Below are 24,293 nucleotides of genomic sequence, written 5' to 3'. Positions count from 1 at the left end.
CAGAGTAGCTGGGATTACAGCCATGTGTACCTGTAGGCACACACTACCATACCCAGCTAATTTTCTATTTTTAGTAGAGACGGGGTTTCTCCATGTTGGTCAGGGTGATCTCGAACTCCCAACCTCAGGTGATCTGACCGCCTCGGCCTCCCAAAGTGTTGGGATTACAAGCGTGAGCCACCGCGCCTGGCCTAGGTTCCTCTTTTAAAACAAGAAAGTTTGATGCTTTTGAGAATCTTAACACTATCACTGCTGATTCATAAGTAGAGATCAAGAAAGTTCGATGAAGGTAATCAGTGGCTCTGAGGGATGTTAAGTATAAGGAGATTCATTTATACCAAACTTCAAAATGGAACAGGATTCTTCAGCCAATTACTGTGAGAAGGGGGGAAAAATGATATGGTAAATCCTATTTTCTAGAGTAGGGTTGGGGCAGGAAATGGAATTCCCTTTCTCTTTATAGTTACTCCTTTTCTTACCAAAAATGAGTTTTGCTGTATGACCCCTCCTTTAAATAATGTGCTCCATTCCTACCCTTCTCAAATATCAACATGATGTCAGGTATCATGTGGGCAATGGCAACAAAGAAAGCATCTGGGTGGCTGGGCCGGGTGCCGTAGCTCACACCTGTAATCCCAGCACTTGGGGAGGCTAAGGCAGGTGGATCACGAGGTCATGAGATCAAGACCATCCTGGCTAACATGATGAAACCCCGTCTCTACTAAATATACAAAAAATTAGCCAGGCGTGGTGGCAGGCACCTGTAGTCCCAGCTACTCGGGAGGCTGAGGCAGGAGAATGGTGTGAACCCAGGAGGCAGAGCTTGCAGTGAGCAGAGATCGCACCACTGCACTCCAGCCTGGATGACAAAGCAAGACTCTGTCTCAAAAAAAAAAAAGACTCTGGGTGACTGAAATGTTTTTTGCTCGCACACTACTTTCAGAGGCCTGATTTTATTCAGAGTGCGCAGTAGAAAGTCCTATCCATCACATAGGATGTAGCATTCTGAAGTAGGTTTTAAAATAATCACAAACTATACCTTACTTTTATTGGCTCAGATTCACAAAATTAAGCATGGCTACTATTTTTTTTTTCTTACTTTGTCAAGTATGTGAATTGTAGTTTCAACAGATTCTTACCTCTGTGGGAACCAGTCAGACCTTTTTTTTTTTTTTTTTTTTTTAACTCCTCAGTGATCTACAGTGACAAAGAATCAGGCGAGACTAAACTGTACCATATCTGATATTCATCTGCCTCCAGTGTGTAAAGGCAAACCAAGGGCTGTTACTGCCATCATCCTCATGTATTCTGAGCTGACCCTGATCCCACAGCAGTTATTTGTCAGATTACCATGGGCTCCTACTTCCAGAACTATCATCCCTTGTGCTATTTACAATATATCGGTCACAGGGAGAAACTTAATGCCACCCAGAGATGACTGAAATGACTCTGCCTCCCTGGAGGAATGGCTACCACATTGTGGCAGAGACTCTATGAACAAGACTCCACTACTGTCATGATAATAAAATTACAAAGTGCATTAATGCTTGCCAGCCCCGTAAGTCACCATATGCCAGTTATTCAGCTGCCAACCATGGGTGCCAGGGTCATAGAACAGGGAAAACTCTGCAACAGAAACCCATGGCTGGGTGGCAGACAATGGGCACAGAGATGCCCTTCTTGAGTTCCTTAGCGAGACTATGAATGCATAAGAGAGCAAGCTGGTCAGGGGGAAAATAATCTCAAGTAGAACTGCACAAGCTCTGCTGCTCAACCAAAGTCTGCTCTGAAACAAACAGATAAAATAGTTCCAGCTACTTCCTGGCATAAGAACACATGATGCTGAGGACAGCAGTAGTTCCTTCACATGTAACCCATCCCACTCCAAGATGTTTTTCCAAAGTACACCTTACCTGGTCTGGCAACAGAGGCCTGCAGTGCTGTGGTTGAAGTTTCCTTTGAGACTAAATTCTGCGACGGGGCTAAGGCAAGGAAAAAAAAATTACAGACCTTTTACTTTCTTTTCTAAACAAAAAGAAAGCATTAACCTAATCAAGGGCTAAGTAACTGCTGAAACAATATACTCTTAGAGGGCAGTACTCAAAATTGGCCTCGAAATTACAAGTACATTTTAAGACTTACTAAAAAAATTAATTACCATAACACTCAGTACCAATGACTACCATTTAGGGGTATAAGCTTTTCCTTTTGGTATGTATAATAATAAGGGAAGGAGATGGCTATAAGAACACAGCACTCATATTTTCTGCTTCTTGGGGTCAGGTTCTGAACACTACTCGAAAAAGTCCCAAAGCATACCTTAGTAGGCAACCCAAACCATAGAGGTACAATTATACATTCCCCTCAGCATTTAAAAAATCTAGTCTTACTCCCTAAAGACTATACTCCATGAGAGTGGAAATGGTCACATAGTTTTGTACTTTTCTACAGCACTCAGCAAAAGTGATGGGCATAAAGCAGGCATTCAATTCATACATAATAAATAAATAAATTTCATATGTTATTTACTTATCTAACAAATAGTTGCAAAGAACTTACTAGGGGCAAGACACTGTGCCAGGTACCCTGAGAGACCAAACTACATCCTCTTGCACATCAGGAACTCAGTCTAGTATTAAAGATAAGATACATACATGTGGTGCACTTGAGTGCACTCTGATGTCATATGAAGGAGTCACAAAGTATAAAATACTACAAAAGTCCAAAGCAAGGGTTAGCAATTCTAGGTTGAGAAATCTGGAGGCACATTAAAGGGAGAAACATCAGAATCAGGCTTCAAAGGACATAGAGAACTTAGGCCCTTAAGGAATGGAATAAAATACATAATGCACTCTAGAAGGGAACCATCCTGGAAGATACAGTAAAGATTATGGCGTGGATATGCCACAGTCACATCTTGACACCTCAGTCTAAAATCCTAGATAAACTCTGCGACAATACGTTTTACTCTCTTGTGGAAACTGTGAATTTTGTATATTTCTCTCCCTGCTTATTAAAGCAGTAAATTAGGCATTTATGTATAAGAATTTATTTTGGATGCTCATCTGATAAACCTTAAAACTGTATCTTAACTTCTACTTTTAACTTTAGTGTTCATTTCTCAAATTTCCTTTTCTTTTTCTTCTGAGACAGACTTGCTCTGTCGCCCAGGCTGTAGCACAATGGCAGGATCTCGGCTCACCACAACCTCCGCCTCGTGGGTTCAAGCAATCCTCCCGCCTCAGCCTTCTGAGTAGCTGGGACCACAGGTGCATGCCACCATGCCCGGCTAATTTATATATATATATTTTTGTAGAGATAGGGTTTTGCCTTGTTGCCCGGGATGGTCTCAAACTCCTGGGCTCAAGTGATCCACCTGCCTCAGCCTCTCAACATGCTGAGATTATAGGCATAAGCCACTGCGCCTGGCCAATTTCTCACATTTTCAAAGTAAAAGCACAGAAGTCCCTTGAAAAAGAATAGAAATAATCACTTATAAGCAAAGTGAGTATTCTTAACTAAAATTGAGAACTTTTTCCAAGTGTGGTTCATCTCCTCAAGGCTCACATATTTCTCTAGTATAATATATGATCCAGATAAAAAAAATTTCTAATTACTTCATCATTTTTCTCTTGATACCAGAGGGAAAAGTCTCCTGAAAGGAGAAGTGGAAATATTTAATTAATAGTGAAGGATATACTTAATTTACAGCAGGTTCCCTTTTAATTATTAAGGTTCATCTACACCAACAGAACTAGAACAAGATAGAATAAGCACCCAGTCTTGTGAAGACTGTCTCCTATAAGAGCAGCAAACTCCTTGAAGGCCTTTATCCTGCCCCCATATCTCTAACACTGAGGTGAAGAGGCAGAGAGAAGGGGAAATAACCTTTCCAGAGCTCGGTGTGAGGCAGTGTGTTGGCCACTTGACAAATTTTCTCATTGAGTCCTCTCTCAGAATCCTAAATTCTGGGAGGTAGAATGTACAATCTCCATTTTACAAGTGAAGTACATGGCTTAGGAGAGGTTAAGGAATGTATCAACTGTAACTGGTAACCAGTGGGCTAGAATTTGAACTCTGATCTTACCCCGAAGCTTGTGTTCTTTCTGCCTCTCCACCTGGGTGCTTACCACTCAGTGGTAGGCACTCGAAGCATTTTAGCTGCATAAATAAGATAGGCACTTAATTAGCTGGCCTAGGATATTGCAAAGGTCTTTCTCAGCTCTAGCAGTGTGTGACTGACTCCACTCTGAGGAAATAGAGCTTCTTCACTTAAGCCTCACAGGAGGAGGATCATGTAGGGGAAGGGAAGAAGGGAAGGAGGGGCGGTTGTAAGGACACCTATGCTTCCATCATTAGCCCATTTTAACAGTACATAGGAAATAGCCTGAACTAGATACACACAAATGGAATGCACCAATCAACAAAGAGATTACATAAAAAAAAAACTGGGAATAACAATTTTTACCACTTATTGAATATATGCTAGGTTCTGTGCTAAGAATGTTATATGTACTACCTTATTGAATTCTTACAACTATTATTGTTCCATATTACAAAGGAGGAAACCAAAGTCTGGAGTGGTCAGGTAACTTGCCCAAGTCCACAGAGCTGGTAAATGCTGGTGTTATAATACCAACCCAAGCCTACAGGCTCTTGACCACTTTGTTTCTGCCGTGTCCACTATCATGAAACCCAGTTTTCTTCCAGCTCTCCTCTAGAGTAGCCCAGACAAAAAAAGAATGGTTCCTGAGATAGAGTACAATGAGAATGAGGACCCATTGTTCTGAAAGTCATGAGCAAATCTTCACCCTGGTAAAGAGAATCTGCAGAAGCTGCTGTTCACACGTAAGGTACAGTGTTAAATGGGAGGTTCACAGTATAGACTCTGAACAAACACTGAACTTCTTTGAGCTTCAGTCTTCTCACCCATACAATGGGATTAAGAATATCTGATATGGTTGGTATAAAGATGATGCAAGACAACATATGTAAAAATGCTTCCTTGTAAATTGAAAAACTTTTATATAAATGAAAGGTGTCATTATTTCAGGAGCTCTTTGTTTTGAGAGCCTTAGCTCTCTTTGTTTTTTTTGAGACAGAGTCTCGCTCTATTGCCCAGGCTGGAGTACAGTGGCGTGATCTCGGCTCACTGCAACCTCTGCTCCCAGGTTCAAGCGATTCTCCTGCCTCAGCCTCCTGAGTAGCTGGGATTACAGGTGTGTGCCATCATGCCTGGCTAATTTTTGTATTTTTAGTAGAGATGGAGTTTCACCATGTTGGCCAGGCTGGTCTTGAACTCCTGACCTCAAGTGATCCGCCCGCCTCGGCCTCCCAAAGTGTTGGGATTACAGGCATGAGCCACCACACCCGGCCCTTAGCTCTCTTTAATGAATGCAAACTTAACATGGGATTTAAAAGCATATTTTCCAACGTACTTTCAATAAATAAAACTACTTCCATTTAGCCCACTCTCCTCCAAGTAAAAAACGAGTCATGCTTTCTCTTGTGGGATTAGGTCATCAAAAAACTGACACAAAGAGATGATGAAGCCCCAAGTACATACCTATGCTGGGTAGAAGTTCTGGATGGGATCCCACCTTCTCCTCCACTAGGCCACCCGCAAGTGGCTCAGATGCTATGCCACCATGATTGCTTTTTGTGGTCGTTACGGCAGAGATGAGCTCGGAGGGTACCAGAGTGGTTACTATCGAGCGTACACTGGTGGGGAGAGCACCGCCAGGTAAGCTGGGTCCTGCTGAGGCAGTGCCCGGGCCCACGGGGCTAGAGGTCATTTTTAGCAGAGTGGGTGCTGGGGGCGTTGGGGTTTTACTGTCCAGCTCTGTGGGTAACTGCTCTGTTCCCACGAGCCCCGGAGCTGTGGTGTCTAGCCCTTGGCCTTCAGTCTCTCCATCTGCACCATATTGTTCTTCCCCTTTCTCAAGAGAGCCTGTAACTTTCTTACACGCCTTGGTCAACAAAATTTGGCCAATTTTGTCCACTTTTCCTTTGCCCTTACTAGACGAGACTGGGCTTCGCCGGTTGACAGAGGACCCTGGACTATTGGTCAAAAGGGGAGAAACCATTGTGGTTGACTGTGAAGAGGGAAGAGTGTTCTGATCTGCTGAGGTGTTCACCTGAGGGCTAGCCTCATCTGGATTCAATTCTTTCACTTGCTGGACAGGGGGATGAGGAGGGACTACTGGAGAAGACGTACAAGGAGGGGAAGGAAGCTGAACAGGGGTGGCTCGTGAGCTAAGGACCAAAGGTCGACCTGTCTGGATGTTTGGAGCAGGACTACTGGAGGGAGCATTAGGCGGTACAGGAGCAGAAGAAAACTTTATGTTCTGAGGTATGTGTAAAGGGCCAACAACTGCAACAGAGGGCGGCATCAGGCCAGAGTTGGTTGTCAGTGGGGCTGCAGGAATTGTGCTTGGCTGTGATCCTTTCATAACCTGAATTATTGAGGATGAATTGATAAAGACAGGTGTAATGAACTGAGGCCGGGCATTAGACTGAGCAGCTGACTGTCCCTCAGAAACCATAACCTTGCTACCCACATTGGGCATTGTGACAACTGTTGACATCAATGCAGACTGCAAGTGAGTTGGCAAAGCTGCTGATGTATTAGCTGAAGTTGTGATGGGATTGGAAGTGACAAATACAGTTATTTGATTTGGGGGCAAAGGAGTGGAAATGGAGGAAGAGCTAACAGGTCTTGACATTACTGGAGGGATGCTTGGTGCAACGTTAGAACTGACCTCACTCAATTCGGGATGCCCAAGGGTTGAACACGGCTCATTACTGTGAGGTAAGTTTAGGGAATTAGAGGGTTCTTTAGAAGAAGACAGATCCTGCAGTGTGGGAATGACAGATGCTTTTTTGAGGTCCTCCCCAGAAACTACTGGAGGTGTTACTTCCAGATCTGTAAGCCCAGGGGGTTTAATCGTCACATTGGGAGCTCCAGAGTTGTCAAGAAGTTGACTTAACGATGTTGGTGCTTCCCTCATAGCAGGAGACACCAAATTTTTGTTCTCTTCGACACTGGGAAGTTTGTTAGGATCCGAAGGCTGCCCATCCTTTTTGGATTGATCTTCAGGGACAACCATTTTAACTTCTTGGGCAGGGACTGCTTTTAGTTCAATGTTTACCTGTTCCTTCCTACCCTGGGAATTCTGGCAATCACTGTCCTGAGGCACATTCAAGCTCTCCTTGTTATCCTCAACAACACCCCCAACTGCAGCCACAGACACAGTAGGATTCTGAAGATTCAGCCCACTGTTGTTAGGAAAGCTCCCAGGTACAGGGGGATTGGCCAGAGGAGCGGGACTGACCAATACATTTCTCGGCAACTCCACATTCTGCAACAGGGCTGCATTTGTCTGAGAGGCCAGAGTAAGTTTAGGGGCTTTTGAATTTTGCCTCCCGGGGCTTGGAGTGGTTTTCCTACTGGCCCCAGGACTAGACCTGCGACTGTTGCTTGGACTTGCCCGTTTTGTTGCTCCAGAATTAGACTGCTTTCCAGAATTCACTACCACAGAATCTAATTTGTGAGTTTGTGGGGCAGCAAAATTGGAAGGATTCATGGTAAGATTTGAAGGTGCTTGCCCGATGGCCTTCAAAGTTGTTGGATTTAGGCCTTGTTGATCAAAGCCCCTGTTTAAATTTGGCCTAGGAGGTAAAGGAATATTAATCTGTGGAGGGAAGAGTCCTGCTATGGAAGCATTGAGTCTTTCTGGTGACAGACTGATTTCTGAAGGTTCTGTGCTGGGAGGGCGGTTGTTGGGTGTCTGAGGATAATAGGGTCTGGGGCTGGCTCTGTTTGGTGTTTTGGGCCTAGATGTCTGGGTTGGCGCGGCCACATTTGGAAAGTGGTGGCCATGAGAGCTGGGCAGAGAATTTACAGGGGGTTGCTGGGGAGTTGCACCTTGAGTTGCTGAAAGGGGCGATGGTCCAGGTTTTGGCCCTGTCATCATTAACTGATTCTGGGGAAGTACTACATGTGAAGGCATGTTGTTTGGGCCTCCTGGGACAGATGGTGCTTCACTGCCACTTGCTTCAGGGAGCGAGGCCATCTCCGCCAGTGGCGAGCTGGAAGGATTCTGCGGGCTCTCCTGATAGACCATTTTCCTTGAATTGCTTCCCAAAGGAGTATTCACAGGCATTGGCATTCTTTGTTTATCAGGTGATGGTGGCACGGAGGCAGGTCCTTGCAGACTGACCATGACAGGCACACTGCCACTCTGTTGCATGGGCATTCTCTGGGAGTCGGGGTTCAGGGGGGCCCTTGGAGGATGGACACTTTGAGAGACTGGAAGCCTAACTGATTTGGGATCCTGCTGCATCATGAGCATCATCATCATTTGTTGCTGCTGCTGCTGCTGCTGCTGCTGCTGAGACTGTGGCTGACTGGGAGGTGGTGGCTGCTGCTGCTGAGGCAGTTGTGGCTGTGGCTGCTGCTGTGGTGGCTGTGGTGGGGGTGCCACATGCTGCATGAGTTGAGGAGGCATCTGCTGAAGTGGCCTCTGTTCAACTGGTTGAGAAGGATAACCTAAAACAAGCCCCCCAAATCAGGGAAGTTAGATTTTTCAGCAAGAAAATGTTGCTACCTTTAGAGTATAGCCAAGCAATACTCATCTAGGTGGCACAGACTATGCACAAACAGCTCAGGCATGCCCACTCCTGGGGCAGGGGGCAGCCCCTCATTACTTGACATAAGCAAAAGGGGCACAGTGCTTAAGGAAGCAAAAAGCAAAGCATCAAAAAACCTGGAGCTCCTTGGTGTGTAGGGTCTGAATGAGCCATGACTGTACTAAGAGCCTGATTTTCTGTGCTATGCACTGAAAATGGCTGTGTCTATACCAGCCAAACATTCAGATGAAATGAGAAAAACTCCATCAACAGCAAGTGCCTGTCTACCCAAGATTCAGATCTCATGTAGTCATAATCAATATTTCAATGTACTTGTGAATGAAGTAAAGCATTTAGGATTCACTTCTTCTGTTAGCATAGGAATAATTTTTTTAAAGATGTGGTTTTATTGAAAATAACAGCATTGAAGACAGCCTTTTTATTCTTTCAACAGAAGTAAAATATAAAATTCTAGAATTCAGTTCCTTAAGAAAGAGAAATTTAAAATTATTCCAATTCATTGGCTCCATACACTATGCCGCATCCTTCAGGATTAATCCTTTGGGGGAAACCAACTGAATTAAAATTGCCCTTCAGATGTAAATCAGTTTAATAAACAGTAGGAGTTAAAGGAAGCTGATATACACATTGAAAATAAAATTAGGGCACTGAAGTTTTTATGGATATTAATTTGCACTTAACTTTCTTACATGCAAATCTCTATTTGGAGAAATATTTTCCATGAATCCACAGTTGGAGTATAAGGAAGGCGGAAGCATAGCCCTCAGGAATAAAAAATAATTCTGGAAAAAGAACCCTGAAGGACAATGTCTTCTAGATATGCAGAGGGCAACATCTCAAATTATTCTCTTTTTTGTGAAGATTTTACTTGGCATTTTAGAACCAAAACCTTACAATCAGAAAAGATAAAAAGTTACACAAACTGGCCAGGCGCGGTGGCTCATGCCTGTAATCCCAGCACTTTGGGAGGCCGAGGCGGGCAGATCACCTGAGGTTAGGAGTTCGAGACCAGCCTGACCAACATGGTGAAACCCCGTCTCTACTAAAAATACAAAATTAGCTGGGCATAGTAGCGCATGCCTGTAATCCCAGCTACTTGGGAGGCTGAGGCAGGAGAATCGCTTGAACCCGGGAGGCAGAGGTTGTGGTGAGCCAAGATTGCGCCATTGCACTCCAGCCTGGGCAACAAGAGCAAAATTCCATTTCAAAAAAAAAAAAAAAGATACGCAAACCAAGAATAACGGTAGTTCTGTGGGAAAAAGTGGGCATACAGCTGTGCACATGTGGGATACAATTCCAGTTCCACAAACTAGATTTATTCCATTGTTGCATGAAGAGTACATTGGGGAGGTTTTAAGAAGGTGTAGGAATAAGAGCAATTGGCTCTGGCGGTCAAAAGAAATGCTGACTCAACATTTTCATAGAGCAGCTACCAAATTTTGTGGGTCAGACTCAGTACTCAATAGCTAATTAATGTCTTCTGGCCAAAGATTTCCATGGTATCAACAAATACAATGTGTAGAATCCAGTTTTGAAGATTTTTTTTTAAAAATCCTTTTTTATTTTAGGCCCGAGTACCTTCTTGACCTTTATAAAGCCAATAACATATGGCATTTCTATGGTTCAATTGTCCTTTAGACTATATAGTCAAATATAGCAGGTTCCTATTTTTCACATTCAGTCTGGGGTTCCCACATTAAGAAAATCATAATTTCTGCAAAAGCCTGTTGATGTCAGGGCTATGACATGGATGCCTTTTATCTTTAAAATCAGCCCACCAGACAGTAAATACCAAAGAGGACAGCATAGACAATACAGCAGCCTCTCAAAGGTAACAGTTAAGGGCATGGCTGCTACAGAGTCTAGAAGCTGGAGGCAGCAGTCCAAAAGGCACTAATGATAAGACAGATTGGGGTTGATGTGACAGAATGGTGAAGAGGGAAAGCCAGGACACACACAGTGCCCATAACACAATCACAAACCAAATTTATTACTCAGCGAATGCAAACTCCTATGCCTTTAGGGGTCAGGCAGGTAGTAGAGAATAGAAGTGGACTGGTATAAGATAGCAAGAGTCCTGTCAACAATGCCAAACTGCAGAGCAGATGCCCTCTTTAAAGGCATTTAAATTCAGACTTTTGTTTAAGACACTGCATAGCAACTCAAACCCATTATAGGCCAAATTCAGCCTGCAGGTCCCCAGTTTGCAGAAAGAAGGCAATAAATGTATACAAAGACCCTGGGATTCATATAATATAGAAGAGTTCAGATGTGTCTGAGGCAAGAAGGCATGTTCCTGTTCTCAATGCCTTCTGGACATATTCCCCAAAGACTGATGACCACCCAGTCTCAGCTATGCCGCTGCATCTCACTGATGGGAAGTGTGATATGCCCAAACAATTTGTAATAAATAACACAAAATATTGATATAATGATGGATTTAGCTTTTTGTTTGGATTCACTTTTAAAATACATAAATCAGGGGTAGATTAAAGTTTATTCCTAAAATAATGTCACTCTCATTTTCATGCCAAAAAGGAGCTGAAATAACTAGTGAGGAAGAAACAAAACATACCCTCTGTACATACAGGAGAGAGTAGCCTAAGTGTGAAGGGTTGTGCATTCTCAACCGTGTCATAGGGGAATAAAGTTACAAGTCATTGCTCAGGCCAAGATAACTAGGTTTAGAGATATTGTGGCAGCTGGCTTTGGTTCTATAATATCCATGTTTGAATGAATTAGTTTTAGGAGCTTTTCCATTGTTGACATAATTTTTCAACATTTAAAGGATAGTATTATGTTATAATCAGAGAGGGTACAACAAAGGGGGCTTCCAATATTGGTCCTATTTATTATAAATTATTAACCTACGTGGCAGAAAAATGGGTGTCTCTTTTATTTCTTTATATCTTTTTTTATATTTTAAAGACTCAATAATGAAACTTCTATAAAAAAGATCACCTTGTTTTAAACCCTGGTAGTTCCCTGCTTTGAAAAAGCCCCAGGAAGAAACGCTGCAGGAAAGGCAGGTAAGCAGGATTAGAGTGAAATCATCTCTCCATTTAATCTTATCCTGTTCTGATGCCAACTAGAACCTTGACATTGACAAGAATAAAGAGGCACTTCACATTTCAGGGTTTTTTTTTTTTTTTTTGAGACAGGGTCTCACCCCTGTAGCCCAGGCTGGAGTGCAGTGGCATGATCATGGCTCACTGCAACTTCAATTTCCTGGGCTCAGGTGATACTCCCACCTCAGCCTCCTGAGTAGTTGGGACTGTAGGTGTGTGTCACCATACCCAGCTAATTTTAAAAAAATTTTTGTAGAGACAAAATTTCACCATGTTGCCCAGGCTGGTCTTGAACACTTGGGCTCAAGCAATCTGCTCACCTTGGCCTCCCAACGTGCTGGGATTACAGGTGGATGAGCCATCGTGCTCAACCCCATTTCAGTCCAATTTTATGAGGACTTAAAATAACAAAGACAAATTTGAATAGAATGTGTGTATGTGCCTTCAAAAGTTATATCTGAAATTTTTACTCAATACCAAGGCGAGACACATTAAATCACTGAAGTAGACTAGTTAGCAGATAAAATACTATTGTTTCCTTGAAGACAATGAAGCCTTGTAATGCCACATGCACATGTGATAAGTGTATAATCTAGCTAACATTTTATCACCTGGTGGCCGGTTTGAAAATTCTGGCAGTTTAGGGCCTGAGTTATCCAAGTTAATTCCTTGTTCTCCAGGCAATGGTGGCTGATCAGCCTCTTCCAGACCAGCTGGGCGAGTATCTGGGGTGCTTAAAAAAAAAAAAAAAGTAACATATTTTAGAATAAGTTGCATAGAAAATACACAAAACTAGCTTAACCCTTCCTCTATTTCTGAAGAACTAAAATGTTTGTATTACCATTATTCATCTCTCTCTAGTGTGGATAAAACATTAAATATTGGCATAAAAATAATCTGGCAATTTCATTAAATGTTAAAATCCACTTAATCTAACAGCACTGTATTTACTCAAAATGCTTTCCACAAATTCCTGATGCAATAATTTTCATGTAATCACCCATTCCTTAGATGTTTTTAAGACTTGATCATAGGGCTATCAATGTTATAAGATATTATTCCTGTGAAACCACACTATCTCCAATGTAGCGATCAAATTCAACTACAGGGTCTGATTGTTTCTTTTTTGTGGATATAACAGTGGGGGCTCAATTCATAACACCTTGCAAAAGGGTGTATAGGTTGGCTGATGGAAATGGTGTTCAGAGAACAAATAAAGATTGAGACCACCACAACAAAAATTTTGCTGCAGAATGTGCAGACATCTCTATTGGCTTTGAGATGCCTTCACTTTTACCTGGGTGTAGCTTAAAATTTTCAGTGGGGAAGAAAAAAATGAAGAAAATGTAGCTACTAACATCCACATTCTCAAAGAACAAGACAGATCATGGGCCTCATTTTGTTTGTAATCTCACACTAATTGTACTTTTCTTTTCTATCTTTAGTTTCCCTTTGCCCTGATTTTGTTCACCCACTTTTAGGTAGTGTTTTGTCTCACTCTACTGTGTACAGTTTCATAAGCTACCAAAATCCATTTTAAAAGCCCCCTAGCACATGGAAATTTAGAACCTGAAGCAGATCTTTAGCACATCCAGACCCCCGTAACAATGTGCTCCTTGTAAAACTTCTCTCACTTTAAATTACAGGCAAAGATTCAGTGGTAACCCTTACTTTCAGAAAATTGTAGAGCTAAGAAATCTCAAATATCTGGTCCAGCCCCCTCATGTTTTTTTTTTTTTTTGAGACGGAGTCTCGCTCTGTGGCCTAGGCTGGAGTGCAGTGGTGCGATCTCAGCTTACTGCAAGCTCTGCCTCCTGGCTTCACGCCATTCTCCTGCCTCAGCCTTCCAAGTAGCTGGGACTACAGGCGCCTGCCACCTCGCCCGGCTAGTTTTTTTGTGTTTTTTTTAGTAGAGACGGGGTTTCACTGGGTTAGCCAGGATGGTCTCGATCTCCTGACCTCGTGATCTGCCCGTCTCGGCCTCCCAAAGTGCTGGGATTACAGGCGTGAGCCACCATGCCCCGCCTGCCCCCTCATGTTATGAATGAGAAAACAAAGGCCCAAAAAGGTGTGTGAAACAGGCCCAAGATTTCACAGTGAACTAGTGGTAGAGCTGGAAGCAGGTACTTTTCCTCTAAACCCACTGTCTCCCTTTCCTAGGAGTCCTGATGCTGTATAAGGTCGCTTTCACAATTTGTAGACCTAAGTAAGCAATTTCCCTAAGGGCTGGTGAAGATGGCAAAAAATGCACACTAGAGGCAACTGAATAACCTTGCAATTTTACTCCCAGACTATCGAGAGAATAAAATATTTATTAAATAATTATTCCCACAGATTGATACTAGTAAAGAATTTAACTGAGAAAGAGCTATCAGAAAAATTAGATAATTATGTTTGAATTCAGAAAAATATGTTACTATTAATAATATACCATGATAAGCTTTTAAAGTATAAGATTCAAGAAGCAGCAAGTGAGCATGATATAACACAGTACAAAGAATATTGTGGGAAGGCTGGGATAAAGGTAGTTGGTTTAATTTTGAACATTTAAGCTTGTTGAAATAAAGTTTCTTGATTCTTTTTCTATAATTCTAACAATTTGTTTCAATTAACCTGTTTTACATTCATTAGCCATTATTTCCTCATAATAAATGTCTCTAAATTTTAGTTTTATGATTAAAGGCACAAAATATAGCTCAATGAATATTCCTTCTGGAAACATTTTATCAAACCCAGAAACACAAATTAATACTTAGCTTCAGGAAATGAAATATAAATTGTTAATTGCCTTTCCTGCTATGATCTTGCAATATAACTCACCTGGAGAACGTTTACTGAAAGGGTAACTGATTTAAAAGGTCCAATCATCTTAGCGTGGGGTTTTAAGCTTCTAGGGATGATAAAGAGCCTTTAAAGGAAAGGCACCTGTGCAAAAAAACCATTTCTATTTGAGAGACAGCAGTAGTTTTAATTTCCAAAACACATTTGGCCTCTCTGGTTCCCCAATAGCCATCATAGGCCTGAAGTCAGTGCTTTGTGGAGTTACCATATGGAAGCACTGGTTACTTTTCAGGCTCTGATTGCCAAAACCCCCCTGACACTGTAGAATTAAGAGATATACCAGCCAATTGCAACATATGAATCTTGTTTGGATCCTTATTTGAACAAATTGTAAGAAAAAATTTTGAGATAATCAGGGAAGTTTGAACACCAGATATGAGAGTACTAAGGAAGTATTAGTTTTCTAGGTGTGCTAACAATATTGTGCGGGAATATTAAAAACTGTCCTTATCTTTTAGAGACACACACTGAAGTATTTACCAAGTGAATTTGCTTTGAAATACTCAAGAGGGTAATGGAAGAGAGTACAGACGAAGGCAAGATAAGCTATGAGTTGATAATTGCTGAAGCAGGGGGATTTCATTATACTATTCTAGTTTTATATTATGTAAAATTTTCCATCAAAAAAAGTTATCCACATAGAAAACAAATGAATAAAATTTGAGGCAAAACCATCACAACCTACTTTAGATCTTGCTGACTGTTTTTCTTCTTCCGAGGGGGTTTCTTCTTCTTCGGTTTATTTGCGTTGGTATTATTTTGCTTATTGTTTACCCCAAAATGGCCTGCAGAGATATCACTCTGCAATAAGTTGACCAACAATGGGCTCGTTAGCGTGACATCCTTATTGACTGGGAAGCCTGGATTTTGACCACAGGACATCTGATTTCCATTGGGAGCTCCACTGAAAGGCGCATTGAAAGACATCCCATGGCCTGAGAAGTGGTTTCCCGAGGCACTGTTTCCCTGCATGGCCTGTACATGAGGGGGAACCATGTTGGTTTGTTGCATGCTAACATCAGGCATCATCTGAGACAAACTGACATCATTATTTGCCGTAGTAGCAGGATCACCATGCTGCTGGGCCATGTGTGGGCTGGGCCCTGGTGGCCGCAGGACCTGCCCCTGAATCCCCATAACCTGAGATGGACTGTTGTTCACAGGCCCTTGCTGGGGCAACAACTGTCCTGACATCTGTCCCGTAAACTGCACCATATTTCCTTGCATGTTCGGAGTTGGTCCCCTCATTATCTGGGCTGGTCCCGGCATGACACTGGATTGGTTCTGAGTGTTAAACTGCTGCTTATTCCCCTGCATTTGATTGGTCATGATCTGCTCTATCATTGGGTTCTGCTGGAGCAAAACCTGTCCCTGAGGCCCCATCATCTGGTTATGTGGCGCCATCATTTGTGGGCCCTGCTGGGAAAGCATCTGCTTGGGTGGGGTCATCCTTTGGGGCGAGGGCCCAAGATTTTGGCTCGGAGGGTTCACCATCATCTGGCCCTGTGGCATAAGCTGGGCCCTTGAAAGGATCATAGGGTTCTGAGGGTTCAAGGTTCCTTGTTGCTGGACCATCTGGCCCTGGGAGGGCACAATCTGCTGGTGCATGCCCATCAGTTGAGATGGTGGGCCCTGCTGGGGCTGGCCTTGCATGTTGCTGAGGTTCACTTGAGGAACCCCAGAACTACCAGCCTGCTGATTGTTCATGTTGCCATGAATTCCCATGAGGCTGGGCTGCATCATATTTGGTGGCCCGTGGGACACCTGCATCTGGTTTTGAGGAGGACCAGCTCCTTGACCACCTTAAAAAAAAAAAAGTCATAGTTTCAGAAATATTTTTATCTTATTGGTATTAAGATACTCAAGTTACATTACTCAGAAAGACATCCATCACCCACATATCCACTGACCAACATAAATGTGCTGTTGACATATTTCCTGTGAGTTTTCTAAACTATGAAGATGTGGCTGTGGGATAAATGCTTACATTCCCAATGACCATATAATAGAGAAGGAGAAAGTTTCTATATTCCCATATGGTATCTTAAAGATTTAACATATCAAAGATTAAGAAAGTTTACTTTCTTTCAGATTAAATAATGAGAAAGGCAGCATCTCATTGTTTTAAAATGACTTGTAGTGGCGGGGCTCGGGTGGTTCATGCCTATAATTCCAGCACTTTGGGAGGCTGAGGTAGGCAAATTGCTTGAGCCTGGGAGGTGGAGGTCGAAGTGAGCAAAGATCACGCCATTGCACTCCAGCCTGGTGACAGAGAGAAACCCTGTCTCAAAAGTTAAATTAAATTAAATTTAAAAAGCACTATAGGCTAGTGAAATAACTCTGCTATAAATGAGCCAGAGAAACAAAGAATGTGAAGTGTCCTCTTAGGAAAACCTCAACAATGATGAGGACATTTAAAAATGCTTCTTGGAAAACTGTAGTAATAATGACTCTCAAAGGCTATGTGTGTGATATCTGGATGCTGCACTTCAAAGAAAAGAACACCAAGGACAGGTTTCCTCTGCCCTGATGTGGTAAAAAGTAGTTAATCTTGATCTGGAAGCTGAGCCTCTGGTGGGAGCCAACTGACTAGATGACCCATCTGGAAGCTGCAAATCCTGCACAGTCCCTGGTGAATCATGTGGCACATGTCCTAGTCTTCTCAGCTATTTCCAATTTAGACAAAAGTTGCTACCCGCCTTGCTGTAGTGCTTATTTATTTACTGGGTCTTTGGGATTTTCCTATAGCTACTTGCATTATCTCCCCGTTTAATTGCATAACTTTGTAGTTTATTTTATCCCTTTTATTTTTCACTTTTTCTGTTGTTTTGTTTTTGAGACACAATCTCGCTCTGGTGCAACCTCAGCTCATTGCAACCTCCACCTCCTGGGTTCAAGTGATTTTCATGCCTCAGCCTCCCCAGTAGCTGAAACTACAGGTGCACAACAGCACGCCCGGCTAACTTTTGTATTTTTAGTAGAGACAGGGTTTCACCATGTTGGTCAGGCTGGTCTCGAACTCCTGACCTCAGGTGATCCACCCGCCTCGGCCTCCCAAAGTGCTGGGATTACAGGCATGAGCCACCACACTTGGCCTTATTTTTCATCTTTAAATGGGGACTAGAAAGTTCCCTATAATGAAGTTATGAAGCCAGTCCATGCTCCAACTATGAAGGCAGGGGACAAACTACCTTGTTCACACTATCCAGACTTTTCCTGAACTCCAAGGAAGATTTTCTAAACCAGCCTTATAAACTTGAAGTGGAACTCCATGACCACTGTATATGCTTGTATACACTAAATATACTGTGTATATTCACTCAACTGACAATTATTCATTAAGTACCTAATATGTGGAAGGCACTTTGGTGCTGAGGTAACATCAATAAATAAGACAGACCAAATCCCTGCATCCTTGGAGCCTACAGTCTAACTGGCAAGAGACACAATTAACAAACAGACAAGTATTTTTTCAGGAAGCGGTAAAAGCTAACAAGAGAAAGTAGGGTAAGAGAAGAGAAAGTAAGAGACAGGAGTAGAGCTACTTTAGATAGGATGGGGAAATTAAAACACATACATGTGGGCCAGGCACAGTGGCCTGTAATCCCAGCACTTTAGAAGGCCGAGGTGGGTGGATCACCTGAGGTCAGGAGTTCTAGACTAGCCTGGCCAACATGGTGACACCCCATCTCTACTAAAAATTAAAAAATTAGTGGGGCATGTAATCCCAGCTACTTGGGAAGCTGAAACAGAAAAACGCTTGAACCTGGGAGGCAGAGGCTGCAGTGAGCCGAGACTGCACCATTGCACTTCAGCTTGGGCACAAGAGCAAAACTCCATCTCAAAAAACAAAAACAAAACCAAAAACCAAAAACAAAAGAAAACAAACAAAAAAATGTACACGTGGAAGGTACTATATAAAAACACAAAATAGCTGTGATAGGGTGCAACAATGAGAAATGATTTTGTCATTGTTTTAAAACTTACTTTTTTTTTTAGATGGAGTCTCTCTCTGTTGCCCAGGCTGGAGTGCAGTGGCGTGATCTCAGCTCACTGCAACCTCTGCCTCCCAGGTTCAAGCGATCCTCCATCTCAGCCTCTTAAGTAGCTGGGATTACAAGTGTGCACTACCACGCCTGGCTAATTTTTTTGTATTTTTAGTAGAGACAGGGTTTCACCACGTTGGCCAGGATGGTCTCAAACTTACGATCTCAAGTGATCCGCCTGCCTCAGCCTCTCAAAGTGCTGGGATTATAGGCGTGAGCCACCGCACCCTGCCTGTTTTAAAACTTTCTATAAAAAAAATGAATTCGCCAGACGGTGGCTCATACCTGTAATCCCAGCACTCTGGGAGGCCGAGGTGGGTGGATCATGAGGTCAGGAGTTCAAGACCAGCCTGGCCAACATGGTGAAATCCCGTCTCTACTAAAAATACAAAAATTAGCCAGGCGTGGTGGCCAGTGCCTGTAATCCCAGCTACTCGGGAGGCTGAGGCAGAGAATTGCCTGAACCCGGGAGGTGGAGGCTGCAGTGAACTGAGATCGTGCCACTGCACTCCAACCTCGGCGACAGAGCGAGTCTCCATCTCAAAAAACAAAACAAAACAAACAAACAAAAAAAAACAAGAATTCATGTAACTCAGGAATGAAGTTTTGCTTTAGCAGATAGGGAAATTTAAGCAGTTTGCACTACCCTTCCGTTTCCCTGCCAGAAATAGTGTGGACTTTTTTTGTAAAAGTCAGATTTTTGTCTCATTCCTTAGTGATTTACAATTAAAGTTGGAGTCACATTACTAAATTAACTCCAGTGGGGATGAGAATTCAGAAACTAGTTGCACTACCTCAGTCCAAACTGCTTCAACAAGAAAGGGTCATGTGGTCCTTAAGCAACCGGAAACATGAAGTTTGAGCTTATACATTACTGCTTTGCAAATACTTTTTAGCCATTCCCCTGTATCTTATTTCCTCTCCAAAATTTCTTCTTTTTGTAGTACACTGTTGGTATTAAATCTGAACTGAAGAAGTTTGAAAAATATCACACTGTAAACCAGAATTCAGACACTAAGCATAAACAAAGCTTAACATGTATCATGTAGAAATGTAAAAAGTTGCAGTTGTCCAAACATGCCTCCATGCCTTTGTGTATGTGGTTCTCATTTGCCAGAAATGCCTTTTTCCCTTTTACTACCTGAGCAAGCTCTAACTCAGGGGTCAGCAAACTATGGCCCTCTGCTGGTTTGTAAATAAACAAGTGCTTGGAATGCTGCCATGCTCGTTTGTTTATGTATTGTCTATGGCTACTTTCTGTGGTATCATAACAAAGTTGAGTAGCTCCAACAAGAGACTATATAACCTGAAAAGCCAAAAATATTTACTATCTGCCCCTTCAGAGAAAAAAAAAAACAAACTGCTGATTCCTGCTCTAACTCAAGTTCCATCTCCTTTTAGATGTTTCTGAGTTCCTGTGACATTTTACCGACTTTTGATATATTGACAAAAGTTACTGCCCTGAAAGAATAATTATTTTGGGCTTGAAATTAAGGGGAGAGACCAAGACTTACTATTTATCTGTATACTCCTGTTGTCTATCAAGTCTACCACACAATGCTTAATAAATGCTGGCTGAACAAATCACAGAAAACAAACCTGCATGCTGAACATTTTGATTTGCTTGCAGCTGAGGGGCTCCTGAATTCCCAGGGGTGGTTGCTGTGGTCGAAGGCACCTGACCTTGCATAAAATTCGGATTGGCCTGTCCTGCTGAGAAGCCAGGTGGGAGGCGTTTAGGCATTCCTTAATAGAAAACAATGAGTAAGGCAGTTACCTAGCAAATTTATACTCTTGCTTAGATATGGAATGAATAAGGAAGGATGAGCTGCATGAAGTCTCCACTGGCTTAGCTCTCTCTGTCACACTGGTAGGATCTTTAATAATAAGGTTGGGAAAGATGGTTAAAAAAATCAACACAATCTCTTATATGAGGCATTGTCAAAATGAAAAATAAATACTAAAAAATTTACACTTAGAACATGCCAAGGAAAAGATGGCAATCTGCTCCCTAAATGTGATCTGAGGCCACGCCACAGCAAGGTTTGAGGGCTCACTTTTCTCTGTAATTAACAATGGACCCCAAAACTTTACATATTTTAACACAGGCACCAAAGGAATATGCTAAATTCTCTCATTTCAAACAAATTGATGTGAAATAGTATAAAACAAAGAGATGGGTCCTGATATTAAGGATAGATTGGTGATTGTTTTTCCTTTGAGGGAAACTGATGACAATCTCCTTTGCAGAAAATTTCCCCCCAATATTGCGCTTGTCTCTTTGGAAGAGACAGATTGGAAACAGTTCATGGGAGCTTCAAAGTGATGCTATATTAAATCATTATGCTTTCCTCTCATAAGGTTTGCTGTGATTCTGACAGCTTTGGTACCAAAAACCATACTCTAATGGAATCTTTCTCAAGTATCAGTTCCTTTTTGGAAGGGCTAATTTTAGAAAATTTGTAATAACGAGAATCTCAGAACCCACTTATCATTTACAACACAGGCCTTGATGTGGCCAGATCACCTAGGTGAGCATATCATCTGCTCTATGAAAGCATCAAGACCTAAACTCACTTAAAAATTTATTATATTCATTCATTTATTTATTTACTTTTATTTTTATTTTTTGAGGCAGAGTCTCGCTCTGTTGCCCAGGCTGGAGTGTGGTGGCACAATCTCGGCTCACTGCAACCTCCTCCTCCCAGGTGCAAGCAATTCTCCCTGCCCCAGCCTCCCGAGTAGCTGGGATTATAGGTGTGCACCACCACACCCGGCTAATTTTTGTATTTTTAGTCGAGATGGGGTTTCACCATGTTGGCTAGGCTGGTCTCGAACTCCTGACCTCAGGTGATTCACCCGCCTCGGCCTCCCAAAGTGCTGGGATTACAGGCATGAGCCGCTGCGCCCAGCCATTTATTTTTTTAAGGGCCAAATTTTCAATGTCCTGAAAAACTCTTTGTAGACAAATATGCATTTGTCCTTTCTTTAACAGTGACAAGTCCCACTTGCATGGTCCCACTGTAATTATATCAGTAATCACATTTGCAGGAGGGACTACCCAGCTTCCACTGATCCGGGGCTAGATTCCCAGAACAGTGAAATTTGGAGCTGAAACATTCTTGCATTTTCTAAGAACTTTTTTTTTTTTTTTTTTTTTGAGACGGAGTCTCGCTCTGTCCCCCAGGCTGGAGTGCAGTGGCGCGATCTCGGCTCACTGCAAGCTCTGCCTCCCAGGTTCCTGCCATTCTCCTGCCTCAGCCTCCCGAGTAGCTGGGACTACAGGCGCCCGCCACCGCGCCCGGCTAATTTTTTTGTATTTGTAGTAGAGACGGGGTTTCACCGTTTTAGCCAGGATGGTCTCGATCTCCTGACCTTGTGATCCGCCTGCCTCGGCCTCCCAAAGTGCTGGGATTACAGGCGTGAGCCACCGCGCCCGGCCTTTTCTAAGAACTTCTTACGATTCAAATATTAGAGCCTGCATGTCAGCAAAATTAATTACAAGAGAGTGAAAGGCTGATGAGCAACTTAACTTCACCAGAAACCATGGGAACATGCCTTTGCTATGTTGCACTAAAGATGCAAGGACTTTTTTTCTGGATAGGCAATGGGTGTCTTTTGGTGGGGGGTATGTTTATCAGATGACAGTATTACTGATACTCTATACCTTACTGAAAAGCTCCAAGCACATTCATGTGCACTAGATCAATGATTAATAAGAATAAATAATAAACATGGAGATGGATAAGTTTTACTGTAATCGTTTTACCTCTCACACATTAAGCTCCATTGCTTTTTCTTCATACAAGAGGCACCTTACAAAATAAATAAATAAATCTCCTTTAGGTATAACTGGTGGAATTCCCTCTCTAAGGAGCAGGCATTGGCATTATAAAACTATAAAAGTCAATGATTTCTGAACTTATTCCCCTTTAATACTTTAATCAAACTTAACAAGTACCATGCTTACTATTTTATTAACTAGGATTATAAAAATTGGTGACTAAAAGGGCCTTTTCTTCAATGAGACCCTGTTCTTTTTATTTCTGCTCTATTGCATAATCTTAATTTTTCAGCAACTCAGAAGTTTAAATTGTTAACAAAATGCATTTTTCTTCTGGACATTTTAATTTACTAGTAAAAGATCAAGCAAAAATAATTTGAAAAACAAAATGAACATCTCTACGTTGACTTTTACCTGAATTTCAGTTCAGAGAGCTAGCTTAAATTTAACTAGTAAGATGCTGCATAATGTATCAAGTTAACTAAGTTATATCAAGTGTCACCACCATATCCACAAAACCAAATAATTACATCCTTATTTCACTCCCTCCATTAACTCTAAAAACTGAAGTTCTACTAAGATCTAGCTCCAGCAAATTTACCAACACAAATAGCTACAGTGTTCCTCACCTCCTAGGCCTGGATGTAAACTCTGTGGCCCCTGGTTTGGTGGTTGCTGCTGCATCACCATGAAGTTAGGTGGCACATTTCCCTGTTGAACCATAGGATTCCGACCCGGAGAGCTGACAGGCTGCTGAAATCCCTGGGGAAGTGGGTTATTTTGAGGTGGCCTTGGTCCCATCTGCTGCTGAGTTTGGTTAACCGTTGGGGAGGATGCAGGGGATCCCTGCTGGAAGGAGGAGGGTGAGGAGGCAGGAGACTTGTTGGTGAGGTGGGCCTGCTGCAGGGGAGTTGGGACCCTAGAGGGCCCTCCCTGCAAACTCTTCATCTGAGGAGCTGTGAACTGGCCTGGGTTGCTCATCTGAGGAAAGTTTGTGTGGGCTTGTGAGGCTTGCTGGCTGCCAAAGGGATATGGAGGGGGAGGGTGGGAAGGCGTCTGTACCGTAGCTAAGGATGGTCTTGCCTGGAGTTGCTGTTGCATTGGGCCAGGCAAGGGAGCCTTCTTCCACCCTTGGTTTGCAGTCATTGTGCCCAGAGAACCCTGGGCTGGAGGAGGTTGAAGGGCTCCAGAAGGCAGCTGGTTCCAGCCTGGAGGAACAGGCACCTGAGTTGGGGAAGTAAACTGGGGTCGAATTCCCTGTGGCTGTTGTTGCTGATGTTGCTGTGGGGGTCTTGCCTGCAACTGTTGTTGCTGCTGTTGCTGCTGCTGCTGCTGCTGCTGTTGTTGTTGTTGTTGCTGCTGCTGCTGCTGCTGCTGCAGCTGGGGAAAATTAGCTGGGTTCATTTGTCTATTCACAGAGACAGGCTGCATTGGGTGGTGTGGGGGAGCTAAAGATCCTGAGGGATGACTTTGCTGCTGTATATGGAGCCCAGAGAGGAGTGGATCCATTGCATCTGTTTAAAGATAGTCAACAAAGCAATAATTAACCTACTGCAATCTAGATCCTAGAGCAGTGGCCTTTGTAATTCTGGATACACAGAGTAAAATCTGCTGCTACTATTTGATAAAATAAATGCTTGTGAATACCTTCTATGTGTGAAGCAACATACCAAGATGATGAATTCTGCCTTAAAAAGAGCTTGGTCAGCAGTGGACATTAAAAGCAAAATGTAAAACATGGAGAGCAGTATTTACCAAATCATATTCTGGAGAACTATGTTAATTAGCGTTATAAGAAAACAAAACACTTAGGTTTGGGAAACAATGAACCTAACAAACTTAGATGGGTTTCTTCACTGTAGGGCTTTCAGTGCCTCCAATATGTGACTTTTGAATCTCCAG

General features: G+C 42.6%; 1 protein-coding gene across 7 annotated transcripts in view; it reads right to left on the bottom strand.

The window, feature by feature from the left end:
• NCOA6 (nuclear receptor coactivator 6) overlaps positions 1-24,293 on the bottom strand; it is a 117,524-nt gene that overhangs the window by 21,636 nt on the left and 71,595 nt on the right. For 4 of the 7 annotated variants that reach the window (XM_050806976.1, XM_050806978.1, XM_050806977.1 and 1 more), the window contains 6 exons: positions 23,021-23,905; positions 20,207-20,353; positions 15,247-16,363; positions 12,332-12,453; positions 5,567-8,551; positions 1,914-1,982 (listed from right to left, as the gene is read on the bottom strand). In XM_050806976.1, the coding sequence (XP_050662933.1) occupies positions 1,914-1,982; positions 5,567-8,551; positions 12,332-12,453; positions 15,247-16,363; positions 20,207-20,353; positions 23,021-23,905 (5,325 nt within the window). The remainder of the gene's footprint in view (positions 1-1,913; positions 1,983-5,566; positions 8,552-12,331; positions 12,454-15,246; positions 16,364-20,206; positions 20,354-23,020; positions 23,906-24,293) is intronic. The other 3 variants (XM_050806980.1, XM_050806981.1, XM_050806983.1) reach the window with 3 other exon arrangements.

Source organism: Macaca thibetana, chromosome 10, assembly GCF_024542745.1.
Source record: "Macaca thibetana thibetana isolate TM-01 chromosome 10, ASM2454274v1, whole genome shotgun sequence".
In the NCBI taxonomy this organism is placed as follows: Eukaryota; Metazoa; Chordata; class Mammalia; order Primates; family Cercopithecidae; genus Macaca; species Macaca thibetana.
Note: the sequence above shows the minus strand (reverse complement) of the source record. Positions and strands in the feature narration are given on the sequence as shown.